This window comes from Balaenoptera musculus, chromosome 20 (assembly GCF_009873245.2).
Source record: "Balaenoptera musculus isolate JJ_BM4_2016_0621 chromosome 20, mBalMus1.pri.v3, whole genome shotgun sequence".
NCBI lineage: Eukaryota > Metazoa > Chordata > Mammalia > Artiodactyla > Balaenopteridae > Balaenoptera > Balaenoptera musculus.
In genome coordinates this window covers 57,945,430-57,967,498 of record NC_045804.1, presented here as the reverse complement: position 1 = coordinate 57,967,498, position 22,069 = coordinate 57,945,430, and the positions used below count along the sequence as shown (strand labels likewise).

General features: G+C 39.8%; 1 protein-coding gene, 1 long non-coding RNA gene and 1 other non-coding gene across 3 annotated transcripts in view; 2 read left to right on the top strand and 1 right to left on the bottom strand.

The window, feature by feature from the left end:
- The window catches only part of SLC47A1 (solute carrier family 47 member 1), a 60,399-nt gene extending 58,261 nt beyond the window's left edge, over window positions 1-2,138 (top strand). The window contains 2 exon segments of the mRNA XM_036835273.1: window positions 51-145; window positions 1,205-2,138. Coding sequence (XP_036691168.1) covers window positions 51-145; window positions 1,205-1,495 — 386 coding nt within the window. The 3' untranslated portion in view covers window positions 1,496-2,138.
- Window positions 139-22,069, bottom strand: part of LOC118886088 — a 40,386-nt gene continuing 18,455 nt past the window's right edge. Inside the window, exon 4 of the long non-coding RNA XR_005017658.1 lies at window positions 139-257. This is a non-coding gene — a long non-coding RNA (uncharacterized LOC118886088). The remainder of the gene's footprint in view (window positions 258-22,069) is intronic.
- On the top strand, window positions 11,513-11,585 carry TRNAG-CCC. The gene has a single exon. It is a non-coding gene; the product is annotated as a tRNA-Gly (tRNA).

Genomic DNA, 22,069 nt, shown 5'->3' with positions numbered 1-22,069 from the left:
GAGGGGGCACTGCAGAAAATCTGAATGGGTTACTTGTTTCCAACCCACAGGTCTCTGGTTCGGATTGATGGTCTGTGTCTTCTTTCAAGCCCTCTTCTACTTGGTGTACACCTGGAGGATAAACTGGAACAGAGTGGCAGAGCAGGTAACAGAGGGCGGGTCCTCTTAGAGAGAAGAAGTCTTTCAGGGTGAAAATGGTAAGAAATCCATTGGCAGCATGACGCACTTTGATTAGTGAAATGCATCCAACGTGAGAGCTGGGAGGCAAAAGGAAATCCTGTGTCAGCACGTTTTCCTCTTAATGTGGAGTTAATTTAGTATCTACTAAGCAGGGCTCAGCCAGAAAAAAAGAGAATTCGCTTAGAAACTATTTTGCTGTTTTGTGTGGTAGTCTTAGAAAAGCAGTAGTGTTTCCTGTTTTTCCTGATCTGTTGTCTCGTTTTCGGCGTCTTAAAAAGGATCTTTTGGTCCATGGTTTCCTAAGAAATGCAAAATGCTAAGTGCCTGTGATCAGGGAAGTTCTTGGGGGCAGAACCTGTCCTGCGGGTTGAGGACTGGGATCCTGACCCTCTGGGCATCTCTGTGTTGAAGTGTGAGCCCTGCTGACTGCGTCAGGGTTTGAGAGGAGATGGGTGGGAGGCTGCCTGAGGGGAGGTGTCCTGGACAAAGAGCCGTGAGGAGGAGCTGAGCTGTGCAGACCGCCACCGTCTGCGTCTGGACCACCCTCGAGGGTTCGCAGCCCTTCTGCCTTTGACGTATCATGTCCTTCCTCCCTTCAGTGTGATTGCTGGAGGGAATGAAGTGTACAGGATGTTCAGTTGGACCATAAACTATCCCTTAGGTGACTGTACCATTTATCTTTAGACTTTATTCCTTTTATCGGGATTTAGGAGCAGTAAAGGCCACGGTGCAAAAAATATGTTATGTTTGCAACTATGGCAACAAGTGCAAACAGTTGCACTTATCAGCTCCCAATATTAATAAGTTGCACTTATCAGCTCATTTTTGTGAGCTGACATTGGGGCGAAGAATAGTGGTTTCTAGTGTCGTGTTCTACTGTCACTGGCGTTTTCAGGACCAAGCAAGACCGCGCTCGATGCTGTCACCTCTAGCGTAGTTTCCGAGGGAGCTTAACCACAGTTTAACAGCAGTGAACTGGCCTCACTTGACTGCACTTGCTTAACCTCTGTGACGCTTTGTTTAGGCACAGGTTCGAGCCGGGCTGAGCGGGACGAAAGAGGCCGTGCCCACTGCAATAGGTAAGGGAGTTTACGGGGGACGTTCTCCAATGTCCTTTATTTCTGGTTCTCACGCCTGGAACTCGGTGCATGAGCTCCTGCTCCCTTGCGCAGTAGCTTGTCTCTGCCTTTCTCATTGGGAGGCCAACTCTGCGTTCCCCTCTGGAACGTGCTTAATAACCCCACATGTAACAAACCATTTACAACGTAGGCTCGTGTCACCTTCAGGAATACCCTTTACTCAGACTAGCACGTAAGGAAATACCTCACTGTTCTCTGCAAACAGATCTGTCCATCCTAGAGAAAGAGGTAGCCGATGGGGTGATTCTACCTGATGTCATCCGACCTGAGAGCCAGGCCATGCAGCTGGTGGAGGAGAACAGCTCGTGTGGGGTGGCCACCATCGGGGAGGTCTTGACGGGGACCCAGCTGATTTTGTATCACGGGGCGGCTGTAGTTTTAGCTTTCGCTGTCCTGGTAGCAGGAATTGTAATAAGAGTTTTCACTGACTGTGGCTGAAACGGAATCACCGGGACAGTGGTTACGCTCTCAACTAAATGTGGAAAGGATACCACTTAGTTGAGATGTGTGCTTAGTTATTCTGAGAGTTTGCACGATCTTACTGCTTACTGAAGATCAAGAAAAGAGTTATAATTTTAAGTGAACTTTTCTCCCAAACATTAACTCTGTCATGGTTTTTAAATCTGCAAATCTGGTTTTCCCGGTTGTAAGTGTTCTTTATGCTGTCGTATATTTAATATCTTTCGTCTTCCAGGAAAGCAGGTCCTCGAACATTAACCGCTGGTCACGCTGTCTTTGTGTTTCTCTGTTACGTGTTCAGTCTTGTCCGTGAGTTTGTACGAAGTGCTGTCTAGTCCGGTCCCAGGTAGTGCCGTGTGAGCTTTTATAAAATAAAAACACTTTAAAATGTGTGCTCGGACTATTTCTACCTAAATCATAACTTGTAGCTTATTGCCTTTTAAGAAGTTTTTGTTAAACTTTTGTATTAATTAAAAAATAAATCTGTGTTCTCTCCTGCTGCTCAGCTCCCAGATGCCAGCATGTATGGCTGCACCTCTCGATGGAGATTTTTAGAGCCTTTTAAAGGGAATCTGACCAATCCAAATAGGAAATCCTAAAAAAAATGACTGACGGACATTGGAGCTTCCCCAACACAAAGCCCACCCGATGACCTGGAGAGCAGTGTTCCCCTGGAACACTATTAAATTAATAATTTAATTATTAAATTAAAATAATTTAATTTTTTAAAAAACTATTATACCATCTTGGTGTGAAGTGTCTCCCTGTCATTTTAGTTTGCAGTTCTAATGCACATTACTAATGACGTCGATCATCATTGCATAGGTTTACTGGCCATCTGTGTATCTATGTTTTCTGGAGAAATGTGCCCATGTTTACATTGAGTTGTTTGTTGCTGAGTTGTAAGAGAGTTTTTAATACACTCTGGATGCTGGGTCCTTATCAGATGGGTGTGGTTTGCAGTATTCTCCACCCCCAATTCTGTAGCCCATATTTTCACTTTCTCAATAGTGTCTGCTCTTTGAACAAAAAGTTATTAATTTTGATGAAGCCCAATTTATCTATTTTTTCTGTTGCTTTCATTTTTGTTGTCATATCTAAAAATCCACTGCCACATTCATTGTCAGAAAAAAAATTAAGTAAGTACTGTTGGAATATGAAAATAGAAGAAATTTAAAACTAAATAACAGCTTACAGGGACTCAGGAAAACACTTCACATAGGATTACTGGTTTGTTATAAAGGATACAACTCAGGAAGAGCCACATGGAAGAGATGCACAGGGTAAAGTACAGAGGTGACAGTGCTCAGGTGGTCTTTCTGATGACCAACTGCCCTCCTGAAGCTACGCAGGTGCCCCCCCATGAGTCACGTTATTAGCGTTAAACCCTAAACCTGAAACTTCTCTACAAAACAGTCTATTCTTAAAATGGGCACATGATCTGCATTGACATTTCTCCAAAGATGATGTACAAATTGCCAATAAACACATGAAAAGATGCTTAACATCTTAGCCATTAGACAAATGCAAAAGAAAACCCCAAGGAGATACCACTACACGTGCACTAAGTGGCTGTAATAAACACAGATACAGCACTGGCGTAGATGGGGAGAAACTGGAACCCTCATACATTAGTGGTAGGAATGTAAGATGGTGCCGCCACTATGGAATACAATTTCACAGTTCCACAAAAAGTGAAACAGAGTTACCATGTGACTCAGCAACTGTACTCCTGGGTATATACCCAAAGAACTGAAATACATGTCCACAGAGAAACTTCTACATGAATGTTCCTAGCAGCATTATTCAAGACAGCCAAAAACTGTTTAATGAAATTATAATATTCAAAATGCCCAGTTTTCAATACAAAATTACTATGCATGCAAAGAATCAAGAATGTATGGCCATTTACCAGGAAGAAAAGATTAATAGAGACTATCCCCAAATAAATATGCCCAGACAAGGGACAAAGAAGTAAAGGGAACTAGGAGCATGATCTCTCAACAAAGAGAGAATGCCAACAAAGAAATAAAGTACAGGAACCAAACATAAATCCTGGAGCTGAATAATACGAAACCTGAAATGAAAATGTCACTGCAGGGGTTCTGCGGCAGATTGGAGCAGGCAGAAGGAAGCCGGGGAATTTGAAGGAAGGACTGATCTGACACCAACTGGGTGTTTGTTTACAACTCAGCTCAAGTCTGACACTAACAAACTGGAGTCAACATCAGATCCCACAAGTTAAAGGACCACATCTCCAAAACGACTGCCCTTCAGATGCCAGCCACAAGTGGGGTCCCCAGGCCAGCCACAAATAGCCAATAAGCACAAGAAAAGATGCCCAACATCATTAGCCATTTAGGAAATACACATTAAAACCACAATGAGATAGCACCTCACACCTATTATGATGCCTATAATCACAAAGTAAAATATTTTAAAATAAGTGTTGGTAAGGATGTGGAGAAATATGGAACTCTTGTGCATTGCTGGTAAGAATGTAAAGTGATGCAAGCTACTGTGAAAAACAGTTTGGCGGTTCCTCAAAAACTTAAACATAGAAATACCGTATTATCCAGCAGTTCCACTACTAGGTTATACCCAAAAGAATTAAAAGCAGGGACTCGAACAGATACTTGTACACCAGTGTTCACCACAGCATTACTCACGATAGGTGACGGAAACAACCCAAGTGTCCCTCACAAATGAATGGATTTATGTGTATACAAAGGAATATTATTCAGCCATAAAAAGAATGAAATTCTGACACATGCTACAACATGCATGAATCTTGAGAGCATTATGCTAAGTGAAATAAGCCAGATACAAGAGGACAGAAATAGTAGGATTCCACTTACATGAGGTACCTAGAGTAGGGAAATTCATAGAGACAGAATAAGAGTTACCAGGGATTGGGGGAGGGGGAAATGGGGAGTTACTATTTAATGGGTACAGGGTTTCTGTTTGGGATGATGAAAAAGATCTGGAAATGGACAGTGGTGACAACAGCATTTTGAATGTACTTAATGCCAATGAAATCTACACTTAAAAATTAAGAAAATGACAACTTTCATGCTATATATATTGTAGTACAATAGAAAGGATGAAAGGCAGAAAAATTAATGCTACTATATCAATATGTACTGCTGTTCTTGGAAAAAAGAACAGAATAGAAGAAGTATTCAAACAAGTAATAGCATGAACTCTGACACTTTAATGGGTACTCTGTACCTAAAAAACAAACAAAAATCAATACTAAGATAGAGCCCGATGACAATTCTGTTCTCTGATGACAAGTAATGTCTAGATCTTTAGGAAGAAAGAGCAAATCACCTACAAAGCAGAAAAAAAAAATCAGGTGGTTTCGCAATTTCTTCAACATAGCTGCATTAATTTCTAGCGGACACTACAGCAATGTCCGCTAGAAGCAAGAAAAATGTGACCCAGGACCATGTGTCCCTCAGATGCTGAATAAAGCCAACAAACACATAAATATCCTCAAGCATGTAACAACTCAGCAGCTATAGCACCCCTGGCTATTAAAAAAAAAAAAACTGCTTGCAATCAAAATAATTCAGGAATTGGACTCTTTGGTAGAACAACGTGAGTTGTGATCATAGAACAGAATGTAAATGTAAAAATAATGTTTTTTAAAAAATCAGGAGGCAGGGAATGCGGAGGTGGGATAAAGCATAAATTCCCTAATTTTTATGTTTTCATATCAGTAAATCCTATGGAAGGTTGAAAGCTGGGGTCTAAACAAGCTTCAACTTCTTTTTTTAAATAACTTTTTTACACTAAGAGCTATTTTAATTAAATACTGTCTCATTATGAAACCTCACTTGAAATTCAGCAATTCAGTTTCAGTTTAGTCTTTCATTGAATTTAAGAGTAAATTTAATTGCATTAAAAAATAGTACTACAGATTCCCATTGTTATCAGCTTATTTAACTTTCTATCCTCACGTGTATGTATGAGAGAGATCTGGAATGACATTCACTAAATGTCCCCAGTAAGTAGTGTTATTTCTGAGAGGAGGAATCTGGAATTATTTTATTCCTCTTTGCTTTGTATAATTCCGTATTACTTAAATTTTTAAAACTAATGACTAATGTCATTTTTACAAAACAACAGTAAGTTATTTCTTTACAAAGAACTGGCCCCTTCACGCACTAAGGCCATGAAGTATTCAAGAACTTTTCAGGGCAGCAGAGACAAGGACCCCACCAGACACCTCTACCTCCGCTGACCCCCAGCAGGGGCCTACAGCCTGGAGAAGGTCCCTGGACACTCTGAAAGCCAGACTGTCACAGTGTGATCTCAGATTACTTTTTTTAAAAGTGTGTGTGACAGAGAGGTCCCCAAACTTTCCTGGTTAATGGCACTGTTCGTTAGTGCCTTAGCAATATGTTTTTCATGGCACCCTGTGGCCAAAAGAAATACCTATTCATTAATTAGTTAAGTTGATAATTACTCATAGCCTAACAATTTAGTAGCTATTGAAAAAATAATACACATAAATGGAAAAAAATAATAGTCTTTTTTGTCTCATTCTTAAGTGGACGCCTGCACCTGCTGGGCACTGAACAACTTCTCAGGCCCTGAGGTCAGGTTGGACGCTGCTACCCTCACTGCCTTTTTCACACTGACTTTCACACAACGTTTTATCACAGCAACTGCTGAGATAAGTTTTTCAAAGATACGACGACATCATTAAAAAAATACATGATGCGTTCTAACGTTAGAGCTGTAAAATGCCTTCAGCTGATAGCTTGCGTGGTGTATAACAGGCATTAAGCCTCATTCTGTTTCCCTTGAAATTTTAAAATACTCTGAAATGTGCCTGTGGATTCACTGCTATCCCCAGAGCACCTTGGCCCAGAGTTTGGGAACCAAACCGTGAGTACGTATAAGAAAAAAGTCTGAAAGTATACAGCACATTAGCAGAGGATACTTCGGAGTGATGGTATTACACATAGTTTTTACTTGTCTATACTTCTCTGTATTTACTGGAAAAAAATTATGCATTACTTCTACAATCAGGAAAAGCAAATAATTAGGCAGCCACCAGATTCCCAAACATTAAAAATTAAAGCAATATCAAGAGTTCCTTATGACCCAGCAATCCCACTCCTGGGCATATATCCAGAAAAGACAAAAACTCTAATTTGAAAAGACACATGCACCCCAATGTTCATAATGGCACTATTCACAATAGCCAAGACATGGAAGCAACCTAAATGTCCATCAACAGATGAATGGATAAAGAGAATGTGGTACGTATATACAATGGAATATCAGCCATGAAAAAGAATGAAATAATGCCATTTGCAGCAACATGGATGGACCTAGAGATTATCATACTAAGTGAAGTTAGTCAGAAAGAGAAAGACAAATACCATGTGATATCACTCATATGTGGAATCTAAAAAAAATGATAACAAATGAACTTATTTACAAAACAAATAGACTCACAGACATAGAAAACAAATGGTTACCAAAGGGGAAAGGGGGGCAGGGATAAATTACGAATTTGGGATTAACAGATACACACTACTATATATAAAGTAGATAATCAACAAGGACCTACTGTATAGCACAGGGAACTATACTCAATATATTGTAATGACCTATAATGAAAATTATCAGTTATAATGTACATATATATATATAAAACTGAATCACTTCGCTATACATCTGAAACTAACACAACATTGTAAATCAACTGTACTCAAAAAAAAGGCCATATCAAGTGTCATCAAGGATGTGAAATAACAGGAACTCGTATACACTACTAGCGAGACTGTTAACTTGTAGAACCACTGGTTTTTAAAAAATTAAAAAATATTTTTTTAGGGCTTCCCTGGTGGCGCAGTGGTTACGACTCTGCCTGCCAATGCAGGGGACACGGGTTCGAGCCCTGGTCTGGGAAGAGCCCACGTGCCTCGGTGCAACTAAGCCCGTGCACCACAACTACTGAGCCTGCACTCTACAGCTCACAAGACACAACTACTGAGCCCACGTGTCACAACTACTGAAGCCCGCACACCTAGAGCCCATGCTCCGTAACAAAAGAAGCCACCTCAATGAGAAGCCCGCGCACTGCAACGAAGAGTAGCCCCTGCTCGCCGCAACTAGAGAAAGCCCACGCGCAGCAACAAAGACCCAACACAGCCAAAAATAAATAAATAAAATAAGTTTATAAAAAAAATAATAATAATATTGGCTTCTATATTTGACTATGTAGTTACTTTTATCAGTGATTTTCATTTCTTCACATTGCTTTGTATTATTACCTAAGGCCCCTTCATTTCAACCTAAAAGACTCCCCTTTGCATTTCTTATAGTGCAGGCCTACTAGTGACACATTTTTTCAGCTCTTGTTTATCTGGGAGTGTTTTAATATTCCTGTCCTCTGGATAGTTCTGCCAAATAAAGGATTCCTGGTTGACAGTTTTTTCTCCCAGCACTTTAAATCTGTCATCCCCCCATCTTCTGGCCTCCATGGTATTTGATGGGAAAGTGGCTGTCAGTCTTACTGAGGATTCCCTTCTGCATGATAAGTCACTTCTTTCCTGCTTTCAAAATTCTCCCTTTGTCTTTGTCTTTGTACAACTTGATTATAATACGTCTCAGTGTGGGTCTCTTTGAATTTATCTTGCTTTGAGCTAATTGAGGTTACTGGATTTGTAGATCCATGTATTTCATCGACTTGGGGAAGTTTCTGACCTTTCTTCAAATATTCCTTCTGCTCCTTTTATCCTCTTCTGGCACTCCCATTATGAATATGTTGCTACACTGGATGGTGTCTTATAGATCTTTAGGCTCTGCTTATTTTTCTTCAGTCCTTTTTATTCCTTTCTGCTCTTCATGCTGGATAATCTCAAGTGACCTATTCTGATATAATGAGTATATCTGGATTCTGACCCCCAGTTCCTGGCACAAAGCTTTAAAAATGCTTGGACTTTCCTGAGTGATAGGAGTGTTTGTAGCATGAGGTGACACATGCAGGGGCCCTTAGACAGCTGCAGGATGGGGGCTGGTCACTAAAAAACCAACCACACATGTAGAGGGTTGGAAATTTCAGCCTCACCTCCCTGATCTCCCCGAGAGGCTAGAGAGTGAGTTCAATCACACCAATGGTGTAATCAATCATATCTATGTATCAGTAATAAAACTCCATATAAAAATTCTGGGCTATAAAACCCAGGGGAGCTTCCTGCTTGGTGAACACTTGATATACTGGGAGGGTGATGGGCTCAGACCCCGAGAGGAGAGGGCCTGGAAGCTCTGCATCATCTCTGGCCCCCAGACCTTGCCTTAGTTCCTACATCTGGTGTTCCTCGGTTGTTTCTTTTATAAAATTCATAATCATAAGTATAGCATTTTCAGTGTGTTCTGGGACACACTCTAGCCAAGTACAGAATGGAGGAAGCTGTGGGAAATGCTGAATTTATAGTCTAGTCAGCCAAGCAGAAGTGTGGGTATCCTGGCATCCCACTTGTGGCTGGTACCTGAAGGGAGTGCAGTCTGCTGAGGACACTGCCCTTCAGCTTGTGGCATCTGATGCTTACTAACTTGAGTTCAGAACTGAATTGAACTGAGTTGTAGACACACAGCTGGTGTCAGCAGAGTCCTATATTCAAGTTCATTGATTCTTTCTTCCACCTATTCCAATTTGCTCCTAAAACCACCAAGTAATATTTTCATTTCAGATACAGTATTATTCAGGATTTCTATTTTGTTCCTATACTTCCTATTTCTTTGTTTGGAATTCTCTATTTGTTGAGACATCATGCTCTTGGTTTCCTTTAGCTCTTTGAGCGTTTTAAGACTGTTAATTTAGGGACTTCCCTGGTGGTGCAGTGGTTTAAGACTCCGCACTCCCAATGCTAGGGGCCCGGGTTCGATCCCTGGCCAGGGAACTAGATCCCACATGCATGCCACAACTAAGAGGTCACATGCCACAACTAAGGAGCCTGCGTGCTGCAACTAAGGAGCCTGTGAGGCACAACTAAAGGAGGCACAACTAAGACCCGGTGCAACCAACTAAATAAATAGATAAATATTAAAAAAAAAAAAAGACAAACGATTTCTCAGAAAAGTTCACTGTCTGGCTTCTTCAGGTACAATGTCTATTAATCTTTTCTTCCTGTGAAGCGGCCACACATTTCTGATTTTTTGCATGCCTAGTAATTTTATATTAAAAATTGGGAATTTTGACTATTACAATCTGGCAATTCTGGAGTCAGATACTTTCCACTCCCACTGCTTGATAAAGATTACTTTTTTTTTTTTTTTTTTTTTTTTACTTTTTAAAACTATTTTTGTTAGAACAGTCTTCTTTCTTGTGTATGGCCACTGAGTCGCTGTTCCATTACCTTAGTGGTCACCTAGTGATTTCACAGAAATTTCCTTAAAGAGTTTTTGGCTATTCTGAATAGTGCTTCTGGGAACATTCACGTAGAAGCTTCTGTGTGGACATGCGTTTTCCATTCTCTTGGGTATATACCCAGGAGTACAACTGCTGGGTCATACGGTAACTCTCTGTTTCACTTTTTGAGTAACTGTGAAATTGTTTTCCACAGTGGCTGCACCGTTTCTCCAAATCTAGGCCAACACTTGTGGTCATCACTGCCACCAGGTGTATGCGGTGTCTCCTTGTGTGTTCATCTGTATGAGTCTAACGGCTAACGTATTGAGCATTCTCATGTGCTTACTGTCCATTTTTATATTACCCTTGGAGAAATGCCAATGCAGACCCTTTGCCCATTTTAAAAACAGACTTAATTTTTAAAGCAGTTTCGGGTTTACAGAAAAATTTCACAGAAGTACATAGTTCCCACCAATGCTGCCCCTCACAGACCCATGCACAGATTCTCTTATTAACATTGTGCATTAGAGTAATAAATTTGTTACAATTGATGAATGAACTTTGCTACATTATTATTAACTAAAGTCCATAGTTTACATTGGGGTTGACTCTTGGTATCATCTAGTTCGATGGGTTCTTCAGACAAATGTATTTCATGTACCTACCATGACAGTATCATACAGAGTTAGCTTCACTGCCCTGAAAATGCCTTTTGCTCATGGACTACTCTCTCCCCACACCCAAACCCCTGGCAGCCACCCATCTTTATTACGGGTTCCCCAACTCCAGCAGGTCATATAGCTGGAATCATAGGATATGGAGCCTTTTCAGACTGGCTGCTCTCACTTAGGGATCCTCCAGGTCTTTTCACGGCTTGAGAGCTCTTTTCTTTTGACCACTGAGTAAAATTCCTTTGTATGGATGTAGTACAGTTTGATTATCTAGTCACTGATTGAAGCACATCTGGTTGCTTCCAAGTTTGGGCAATTAAGGATAAAGCTGCTGGGCTTCCCTGGTGGCACAGTGGTTAAGAATCCACCTGCCAATGCAGGGGACACAAGTTCGAGCCCTGGTCTGGGAAGATCCCACATGCCGTGGAGCAACTAAGCCTGCGCGCCACAATTACTGAGCCTGCGCTCTAGAGCCCGCGAGCCACAACTACTGAGCCCGTGTGCCTAGAGCCCGTGCTCTGCATAACAGAAGACACTGTAATGAGAAGCCTGTGCACTGCAACGAAGAGTAGCCCCCACTCGCTGCAGCTAGAGAAAGCCCGTGCGCAGCAACAAAAACCCAATGCAGCCAAAAATAAATAAATAAAATAAATAAATTTCAAAAAAAACCAATAAAGTTGCTAGGGACTTCCCTGGTGGTCCAGTGGGAAAGACTCTGCACTCCCAATGCAGGGGGCCCAGGTTCAATCCCTGGTCAGGGAACTAGATCCCGCATGCACGCCACAACTAAGAGTTCGCATGCTGCAACTAGGAAGTGTCTGCATGCCGCAACCAAGAAGTCCACATGCTGCAACTAAGATCCCGTGTGCCGCAACTGGGACTGAGCACGGCCAAAAATAAATTAAAAAAACAAAAAAAGAAATAATAAAGCTGCTATTAACATTTGTGTCCAAGGTTTACGTGTAAATGTAAGTTTTCAACTCATTTGGGTAAATAAGTGCACCATGAACACTGGACAATATTGTAAGCCTATGCTCACCACCTTTGTAAGACACTGTCAAACTCTCCCGAAGTGGCTGTACCATTCTGGGCTCCTACCAACAATGTATGAGCGTTCCTGCTGTTCCACATCTCCGCAAGCATTGGGTGTTGTCAGCGTTCCAGAGTTTGGCCATAGGTAAAATCTAACAGGTAGATTAGATTCTACTAGGTATAGAGTGGTATCTCGTTGTTTTAGTCTGCAATTCCCTGATGACTTACGGTGTTGAGCATCTACTCATATGCTAATTTGCCATCTATACTCTTTGATACGGTGACTAGTCAGATCTTCTGCCCATTTTTTAATTGGGTTGTTTTCATATTATTGAATCTAAAGTGTTCTTTCTGGGCGGAGTCAAGATGGCGGTGTGGGAAGATGCAGAGTTAGCGTCTCCCCACATCTAGGGCACCTGCCAGCTGCTGGTGGGGGACTCTGACCCCCAAGGAGACAGAGGAACCCCAAGGTGAACTGGTAGGACGTAGCGGGACTGAGCGGGGAGGAGCAGTGGAGGCCAGAAAGGTCCGGCGCCCCTGAGGCCGGGGGATCAGGAGAGGCAGGCGGGAGGGGCCCTCCCAGACCGGAGGAGCAGGAGAGGAAAGAAGGGCGTCTGCCCCGCCCACTCGAGCCCAGGAAGCCTGCTGGGCTCCCAGGTGAGGTCCCCTGACCTCTGAGACCAGGGGTGCAGGGCACGCCTGGGCCTCTTCTGTTCCTTGAGCCTAAGCCCCACTCCCCACAGCCCCCAGGGCCTTTTCCAGCCCTGTGGGTCCTGAGCATTGGCCCCGCCCACTGCCCAAACCATGCCCTTGCTTAGGCCCCGCTCTCCATAGCCAAGGCCTTTCCCCCCCTCTTTTTTTCCCTTCTCCTCTTTTTTTTTTTTTTTTTACTATTGTGGTACTGTTGTACCTCCTGGTTGTTGACTCATCTATGTTTTTACTTTTATATTCTCCCTAACTTATCTGTTAGATTCCTAGTCTAATTTTATTTTTTACTTTGTTATTTTTTTTTTTTTGCCGCCCCAGGTGGCTTGCAGGATTTTGGTTCACGAGCCTGGGGTCGGGCCGAAGCTCCTGCGGCAGGAGCTCCGAGTCCGAACCACTGGACTAACAGAGAACCTCAGACCCCAGGGAATATTCTTCGGAGTGAGGTCTCACGGAGTTCCTCATCTCAGCACCAAAACCCAGCTCTACCCACTAGACTACAAACCCCAGAGTTGGAAACCTCAGGCCAAACAATCAGTAAGACAGGAAAACAATTCCACTCTTAAAAAAAAAGAAAAAATGAGATGGCAAAAAAGTAAGTCATAGATGAAGGAGCAAAGTAAAAACCTACAAAACCAAATAAATGAAGAGGAAATAGGCAATCTCCCTGAAAAAGAATTCAGAGTAATGATAGTAAAGATGATCCAGTATCTCAGAAATAGAATGGAGGCACGGATTGAGAAAATACAAGAAATGTTTAACAAAGATCTAGAAGAACTAAAGAACAAACAAACAGAGATGAACAACATAATAACTCAAAATGAAAAATACACTAGAAGGAATCAATAACAGAATGAGGCAGAAGAACGAATAAGTGAGCTGGAAGACAAAATGGTGGAAATACCTGCCAAGGAACAGAATAAAGAAAAAAGAATGAAAAGAATTGAAGACAATCTCAGAGACCTCTGGGACGACAATAAACGCACCAACATTCGAAGTACAGGGGTCTCAGAAGAAGAAGAGAAAAAGAAAGGGTCTGAGAAAATATTTGAAGAGATTATAGTTGAAAACTTCCCTAACATGGGAAAGGAAACAGTCACTCAACTCCAGGAAGCACAGAGAGTCCCATACAGGATAAACCCTAGGAAAAACACACCAAGACACATATTAATCAAACTAACAAAAATGAAATTCAAAGAAAAATATTAAAAGCAGCGAGGGAAAAACAAAAAATAACATACAAAGGAATCCCCATAAGGTTATCAGCTGATTTTTCAGTGGAAACTCTGCAGGCCAGAAGGGAATGGCAGGACATACTTAAAGTGATGAAAGAGAAAAACCTACAACCAAGATTACTCTACCCTGCAAGGATCTCATTCAGATTCGATGGGGAAGTCAAAAGCTTTTCAGACAAGCAAAGGCTAAGATAATTCAGCACCTCCAAACCAGCTTTACAACAAATGCTAAAGAAACTTCTCTAAGCAGGAAACACAAGACAAGAAAAAGACCCACAAAAACAAACCCAAAACAATTAAGAAAATGGTAATAGGAACATACATATCATTAATGACTTTGAATGTAAATGGATTAAATGCCCCAACCAAAAGATACAGACAGGCTGAATGGATACAAAAACAAGACCCATATATATGCTGTCTACAAGAGACTCACTTCAGACCTAGGGACACATACAGACTGAAAGTGAAGGGATGGAAAAAGATATTCCATGCAAATGGAAATCAAAAGAAAGCTGAAGTAGCAATACTCGTATCAGAAAAAATAGACTTTAAAATAAAGACTGTTACAAAAGATAAGGAGGGACACTACAGAATGATCAAAGGATCAATCCAAGAAGAAGATATAACAGTTGCAAATGTTTATGCACCCAACATAGGAGCACCTCAATACATAAGGCAAGTGCTAACAACCATGAAAGGAGAAATTGACAGTAACACAATAAAAGTAGAGGACTTTAACATCCCACTTACACCAATGGACAGATCATCCAAACAGAAAATAAATAAGGAAACACAAGCTTTAAATGATACAATAGATCAGATAGACCTAATTGATATTTATAGAACATTCCACCCAAAAGTGGCAGAATACACTTTCTTCTCAAGTGCACATGGAACATTCTCCAGGATAAGATCACATCTTGAGTCACAAATCAAGTCTCGGAAAATTTAAGAAAATTGAAATCGTATCAAGTATCTTTTCTGACCACGATGCTATGAGACTGGAAATCAATTACAGGAAAAAAACTGTAAAAAACACAAACACATGGAGGTTAAACAGTACGCTACTAAATAACCAAGAGATCACTGAAGAAATCAAAGAAGAAATAAAAAAATACATAGAAACAATGAAAACACGACGACCCAAAACCTATGGGACGCAGCAAAAACAGTTCTAAGAGGGAAGTTTATAGCAATACAATCTCACGTCAAGAAACAAGAACAATCTCAAATAAACAATCTAACCCTACACTTAAAACAACTAAAGAAACAAGAACAAAGAAAACCCAAAGTCAGTAGAAGGAAAGAAATCATAAAGATCAGAGCAGAAATAAATGAAGTAGAAACTAAGAAAACAATAGCGAAGATCAATAAAACTAAAAGCTGGTTCTTTGAGAAGATAAACAAAATTGATAAACCCTTAGCCAGACTCATCAAGAAAAAAAGGGAGAGGATGCAAATCAATAAAATTAGAAATGCAAAAGGAGATATCACAACTGACACTGCACAAATACAAAGGATTATAAGAGACTACTACAAACAACTATATGCCAATAAAATAGACAACCATGAAGAAATGGACAAATTCTTGGAAAGGTACAATTTTCCACGACTGAACCAGGAAGAACTAGAAAATATAAACAGACCTATCACAAATAATGAAATTGAAACCGTAATTAAAAATCTTCCAACAACCAAAAGTCCAGAACCAGATGGCTTCACAGGCGAATTCTAGCAAACATTTAGAGAAGAGCTAACACCTATCCTTCTCAAACTCTTCCAAAACATTGCAGAGGGAGAAACACTCCCAAACTCATTCTATGAGGCCACCATTGCCCTGATACCAAAACCAGAAAAAGATATCACAAAAAAAGAAAATTATAGACCAATATCACTGATGAACATATATGCAAAAATCCTGAACAAAATACTAGCAAACAGAATCCAACAGCACATTAAAAGGATCATACACCATGATCAAGTGGGATTTATCCCAGGGATGCAAGAAATCTTCAATATATGCAAATCAATCAATGTGATACACATTAACAAATTAAGGAATAAAAACCATATGATCATCTCAATAGATGCAGAAAAAGCTTTTGCCAAATTCAACACCCATTTATGATAAAAACTCTCTAGAAAATGGGCATGGAGGGAACCTACCTCAACATAATAAAGGCTATATATGACAAACCTACAGCAAGGATCACACTCAGTGGTGAAAAACTGAAAGCATTTCCACTAAGATCAGGAACAAGACAAGGATGTCCACTCTCGCCACTCTTATTCAACATAGTTTTGGAAGTCCTAGCCACGGCAATCAGGGAAGAAAAAGAAATAAAGGGAATACAAATTGGAAAAGAAGAAGTAAAACTGTCACTGTTTGCTGATGACATGATACTATATATAGAAAATCCTAAAGATGCCACAAGAAAACTACTAGAACTAATCAATGAATTTGGTAAGGTTGCAGGATACAAAATTAATTCACAGAAATCTCTGGCATTCCTATACACCAACAACGAAAAATCAGAAAGAGAAATTAAGGAAACACTCCCATTTACCACTGCAACAAAAAGAATAAAATACCTAGGAATAAACCTGCCTAAGGAGGTGAAAGACTTGTACTCAGAAAACTATAAAACACTGATGATAGAAATAAAAGATGACATAAACAGATGGAGAAATATACCATGTTCTTGGATTGGAAGAATCAATATTGTGAAAATGACTATACTACCCAAAGCAATCTACAGATTCAACGCAATCCCTATCAAACTACCAATGGCATTCTTCAGAGGTTTAGAACAAAAAATTTTACAATTCGTATGGAAACACAAAACACCCCGAATAGCCAAGGCAATCTTGAGAAAGAAAAACGGAGTTGGAGGAATCAGGCTCCCCGACTTCAAACTATACCACAAAGCTACAGTAATCAAGACAGTATGGTACTGGCACAAAATCAGAAATATAGATCAATGGTACAAGATACAGTGCCCAGAGATAAAACCACGCACATATGGGCACCTAATTTACGACAAAGGAGGCAAGAACATACAATGGAGAAAAGACAGCCTCTTCAATAAGTGGTGCTGGGAAAACTGGACAGCTACATGTAAAAGAATGAAATTAGAACACTCCCTAACACCATACACAAAAATAAACTCCAAATGGATTAAAGACTTAAATGTAAGACCAGACACTATAAAACTCTTAGAGGAAAACATAGGAAAAACACTCTTTGACATAAACCACAGCAAGATCTTTTTTGACCCACCTCCTAGAGTAACAGAAATAAAAACAAAAATAAACAAATGGGGGCTTCCCTGGTGGCGCAGTGGTTGAGAATCCTCCTGCCAATGCAGGGGACACAGGTTCGAGCCCTGGTCTGGGAAGATCCCACATGCCGCGGAGCAACTGGGCCCATGAGCCACAACTACTGAGCCTGCGCGTCTGGAGCCTGTGCTCCGCAACAAGAGAGGCCATGATAGTGAGAGGCCCGCGCACCGCGATGAAGAGTGGCCCCCGCTTGCCACAACTAGAGAAAGCCCTCGCACAGAAGCGAAGACCCAACACAGCTAAAAATAAATAAATTAATTTAATAAAATAAAATAAAATAAAATAAACAAATGGGACTTAAACTTCAAAGCTTTTGCACAGCAAAGGAAACCATAAACAATACAAAAAGACAACCCTCAGAATGGGTGAAAATATTTGCAAATGAAATAACAAAGGATTAATCTCTAAAATATACAAACAGCTTATGGAGCTCAATATCAAAAAAAACCAAACAATCCAGTTAAAAAATGGGTGGAAGACCTAAATAGACATTTCACCAAGGAAGACATACAGATGGCCAAGAGGCACATGAAAAGATGCTCAACATCACTAATTATTAGAGAAATGCAAATCAAAACTACAATGAGGTATCACCTCACGCCAGTCAGAATGGACATTATCAAAAAATATAGAAACAATAAGAGCTGGAATTCTAGGGTGTGGTGAAAAGGGAACCCTTCTGCACTGTTGGTGGGATGTAAATTGATAAAACCACTATGGAAAACAGTATGGAGGTTCCTTAAAAAACTAAAAATAGAACTACCATATGACCCAGCAATCCCACTACTGGGCATATACCCTGAGAAAACTGTAATTCAAAAAGAGTCATGTACCACAATGTTCATTGCAGCTCTGTTTACAATAGCTAGGACATGGAACCAACCTAAATGTCCATCGACAGATGAATGGATAAAGAAGATGTGGCACATATATAGAATGGAATATTACTCAGCCATAAAAGGAAATGAAATTGAGTTATTTGTAGTGAGGTGGATGGACCTAGAGTATGTCATACAGAGTGAAGTAAGTCAGAAAGAGAAAAACAAATGCTAACACATATATATGGAATCTAAGAAAAAAAAAAAAAGGTACTGATGGACCTAGTAGCAGGGCAGGAATAAAGAGGTGGACATAGAAAATAGACTTGAGGTTATGGGGTGGGAGGGTGAAGCTGGGGCAAAGTGAGAGTAGCATCGATATACATACGCTACCGAATGTAAAACAGATAGCTGGTGAGAAGCAGCAGCATAGCACAGGGAGATCAGCTCTGTGCTTTGCGATGACCTAGAGGGGTGGGATAGGGAGGGTGGGAGGGAGACGCAAGAGGGAGGAGACATGGGGATATATGTATACGTATAGCTGATTCACTTTGTTGTGCAACAGAAACTAACACAGTACTGTGAAGTAATTATACTCCAATGAAGATCTATTAAAAAAAAAAAAGAAGATTTAATACAGGAAAAAAAAATAAAGTGTTCTTTCTATTGTACATTTTGGATACCAGTCCTTTTTCAGATATGTTTTTTAGAGATTTTTTCCTAGTCCCTATCTTATCTTTTCATTCTATTAACAGTGTTTTTTGCAGAGCAGAAATTTAAAACTTTAATGAAGTTCAACTATCAATTTGACAATGTCCTTAGTGTCTATATAATCAGTCATAATTCCAATTATTATTTAAAAATTCTCTATGTCACAGAAATAATCAAATTTCCTTGTCAACTGCATCATTTTTTTTAATCGTCAAATCTCACCAAATCTTTCACCATGGCTATTTTTACATCTTTTATCTTTCACAGTTATTATTTTACCTTTGATTCTTCTCTGAAAGCATTTACAATCAATTACAGGGAAAAAATGCTTCATCTTCAAGGAGATTCATGGAAAGGACCCTGACAAGTACTCCAGAATACAGGTTTTTGACAACTTTAAGATCATACTACTGAACTGGGTAAGAATTTTTAGAACTCTAATGAAGAAATTGATTCATAAAACTGCTAACCCAAGATATAGCAAAACAAGACTTAATTACATGTGACTGAAATGAACTGATGCAGATGATTATAATTTTTGCACTTTTTGTTTGAAGCATTCTTGGTTCTTTAATGTTTTGTTTTCCAGATTTAAGGAAACCTTTTCTCTTTCTCTTAAGCTATCTATAACTTACCACAATTTAATAGATTATACTTTTTAAAATAAAAATTAAAACATGTATCTTTTCTCTCTACCTGATCCTTGCAGAATTCAGATACTCTTAGTTTCTCATTTTCATGGCAAAATACTTATTTGCATAGGTGCGATCAGAATCTGTTCTCCCTATAACAGCACAAAATTGGAAACACTGGTTTATTACTGAGGCTTTGTCTGGATCATCCTATTTGACCTACATGTACATAGAATCAGATGTGATCACACAGATTTAAGGAACTGATGTTGACTTTATGGAGCCAATGCTTATGAAGTCCCTTGAAACACTGGCCTGGTACTTTACTTACACTTGAGTAAGGATGGTCATTTTCCAGCTGGCCCGGGAACCTTAAGATACACTGGGGACCTCAAGAAGAGTGGAATTCACCCAAATCTATAGGTACTGCAGGGGAAGTCTGATGGCAAATTCTTGGCTTGGCTTCCTAGACTTGAAAGACTTTTAAAGGTCCACTCTAGAATTCCTTATTAAAAGTTCCAACAAAGGTGACTTGAAAAGGACTTATATGATAAACCACTGTTGTTGCTGTGTTTATACAAATAATCAGGCCAGGATAAGACTAAACTTATTTTACAAACAAATCATCTTACTATAATGGCAGTTGAGAAAAACAGGGTAACTATAAAGAGAAAATTATGTTTCAATGGAAAAGTATCACACACCCCTGTGGTTATTAGATATGGCCCTATTCGTTTTCTTTGAGGTTTTGTTATCTACCTGTAAACTGGACTGGATCCTGAATTATTCTAGTTTCCTCCAGTGTCTAGTTACAACTGCTCAAACTAACAATAGCAAGTTTTGTCCCACCATTCTAACTTGGAATCACTAAGAATTAAAACTATCCTTTTCCTGAAACACTATAAGCTGAAGCTGGATGACACGATATAAACTTCAGAGAAACCACCACAACAGATCACGTATGGACAACCTTCATGCCTGCTGTTCTGCAGGCCACTAAGAAAATTCATGGGAACATTCAATTCCATAAACAGAGACATTCAAACTGCAAACCAGGAAATTCACCAAATTACAACTGCCATCCTCATTCCACCATCTGAAGATACTTTGAGCTCAAATCCAGAAATCTTCTTGACTGGATGCCCTCTGGACTCAGAAACTAGGTTTCCAACTATGAATCTTTGTTTTTCTTTTGTTTCCTCAGAAACTCCCCTCATAAATGCCTGACTGCTCACACCACATAGAGACCTAACTTAGATGGACACGGACACCCCCCTGCACCACTGCCTCTCGAAACAGAAAGAAGAGTTTAACTGCACTGACTTATTCTCAAGACTAAGACACTAGTTCGGTGAGCTATGAAACAAGGTACTTTAGCTTCTGGGCTGTGAGACTTCTTGTGGAATTTTCAAGGTGGGAGTGGAGAGGAATGAAGGGTGGCAGAATATGCCACCCCCAAATATGCCACTTTAGCGTAAGAATTATTTTGAACTAAAGGCACTTGAAAAAACGGCAGATTTTTGTTGTTGTTGTTGTTAGAAAGGCGGTTAGAAGAGCATTTTAATCTCTGCTTCTCTTTTTGAAAAGAGGACATAAAAACTCCCATGTGAAAGATGCCATCATCCCTGTACCAGGAGAAGAGAAACATTCTTTGCTGGGGAGTCAGAGCTGAGAGAATTCTACACAAACAGACCTTGTTAAAATAATTCTTACCTTCCTTTAGCCTCTGCACATGGCTCAGTTACTCTCCCACAGCTGCCACTCTTTACATGCTACAGGCCACTATAAAAGCATGTAGATTCTGCCACATTTTTGCATCTTCACTTCCTTACGAGGGCTCCTGTGTCACATAAAACTTACATAAATGTGTATGCTCTTCTCCTGGGAATCTGTCTTAATGTCAGTTTAATTCTCAGGTCCAGCTGAAAAACCCTAAGAGGGGAAAGGTAAAATTTTGCCTCCCCTACATGTATGATGATTTCTGGGCTACTTACATGTCAGACTGAAAACAAAGTCTTCTACTTTGTTTTTTATTTCTTCCATAATATTTCTATATTCCAACACCACTTACATTTTTTTGACAGTTTGGAAATGGACCAAAAGCACAACAGCAACAACAAAAATAGATAAGGTGGATTTCATCAAAATTAAAAACTTTTGTGCAACAACTCAATAGCAAAGAAATAAACAAGTCACGGGGATGTGATGCACAGCATGGAAACTAGAGTTAATAACACTGTGCCGTCTACTGGAAACGTGCTAAGAGAGAAAATCTTAAAAAGTTTTCATCACAAGAAAAAAATTCTTGTAACTATGTATGGTGATGTATGTTACTAGACATTGTGGTGATCATTTCACAACATACACAAACATCGAATCATCATGTTGTACACCTGAAACTAATATAATTTTATATGTCAGTTTTATCTAAATTTTTTTAGAAGTTTGTGCAACAGAGGGCACTATCAAAAAGTGAAAAGACAATCTACAGAATGGAAGAAAATATTTGCAAACCATACATCTAATAAGAGTCCAGAATATATTAAAAACTTTCACAACTCAACAGCAAAAAGAGAAACGACTCAATTACAAAATGGATAAAGGACTTGAACAGACAAAAAAAGGTATATAGATAGCCAAGAAACTTATGAAAATATGCTCAAGATTAATTTGCATGAAGTAAAGGTACAAATTAAAACCACATTTCACACCCACTAGAATGGCTATAATAAAATATAGTAAAACAATGAATTAAATAAACTAAAAGA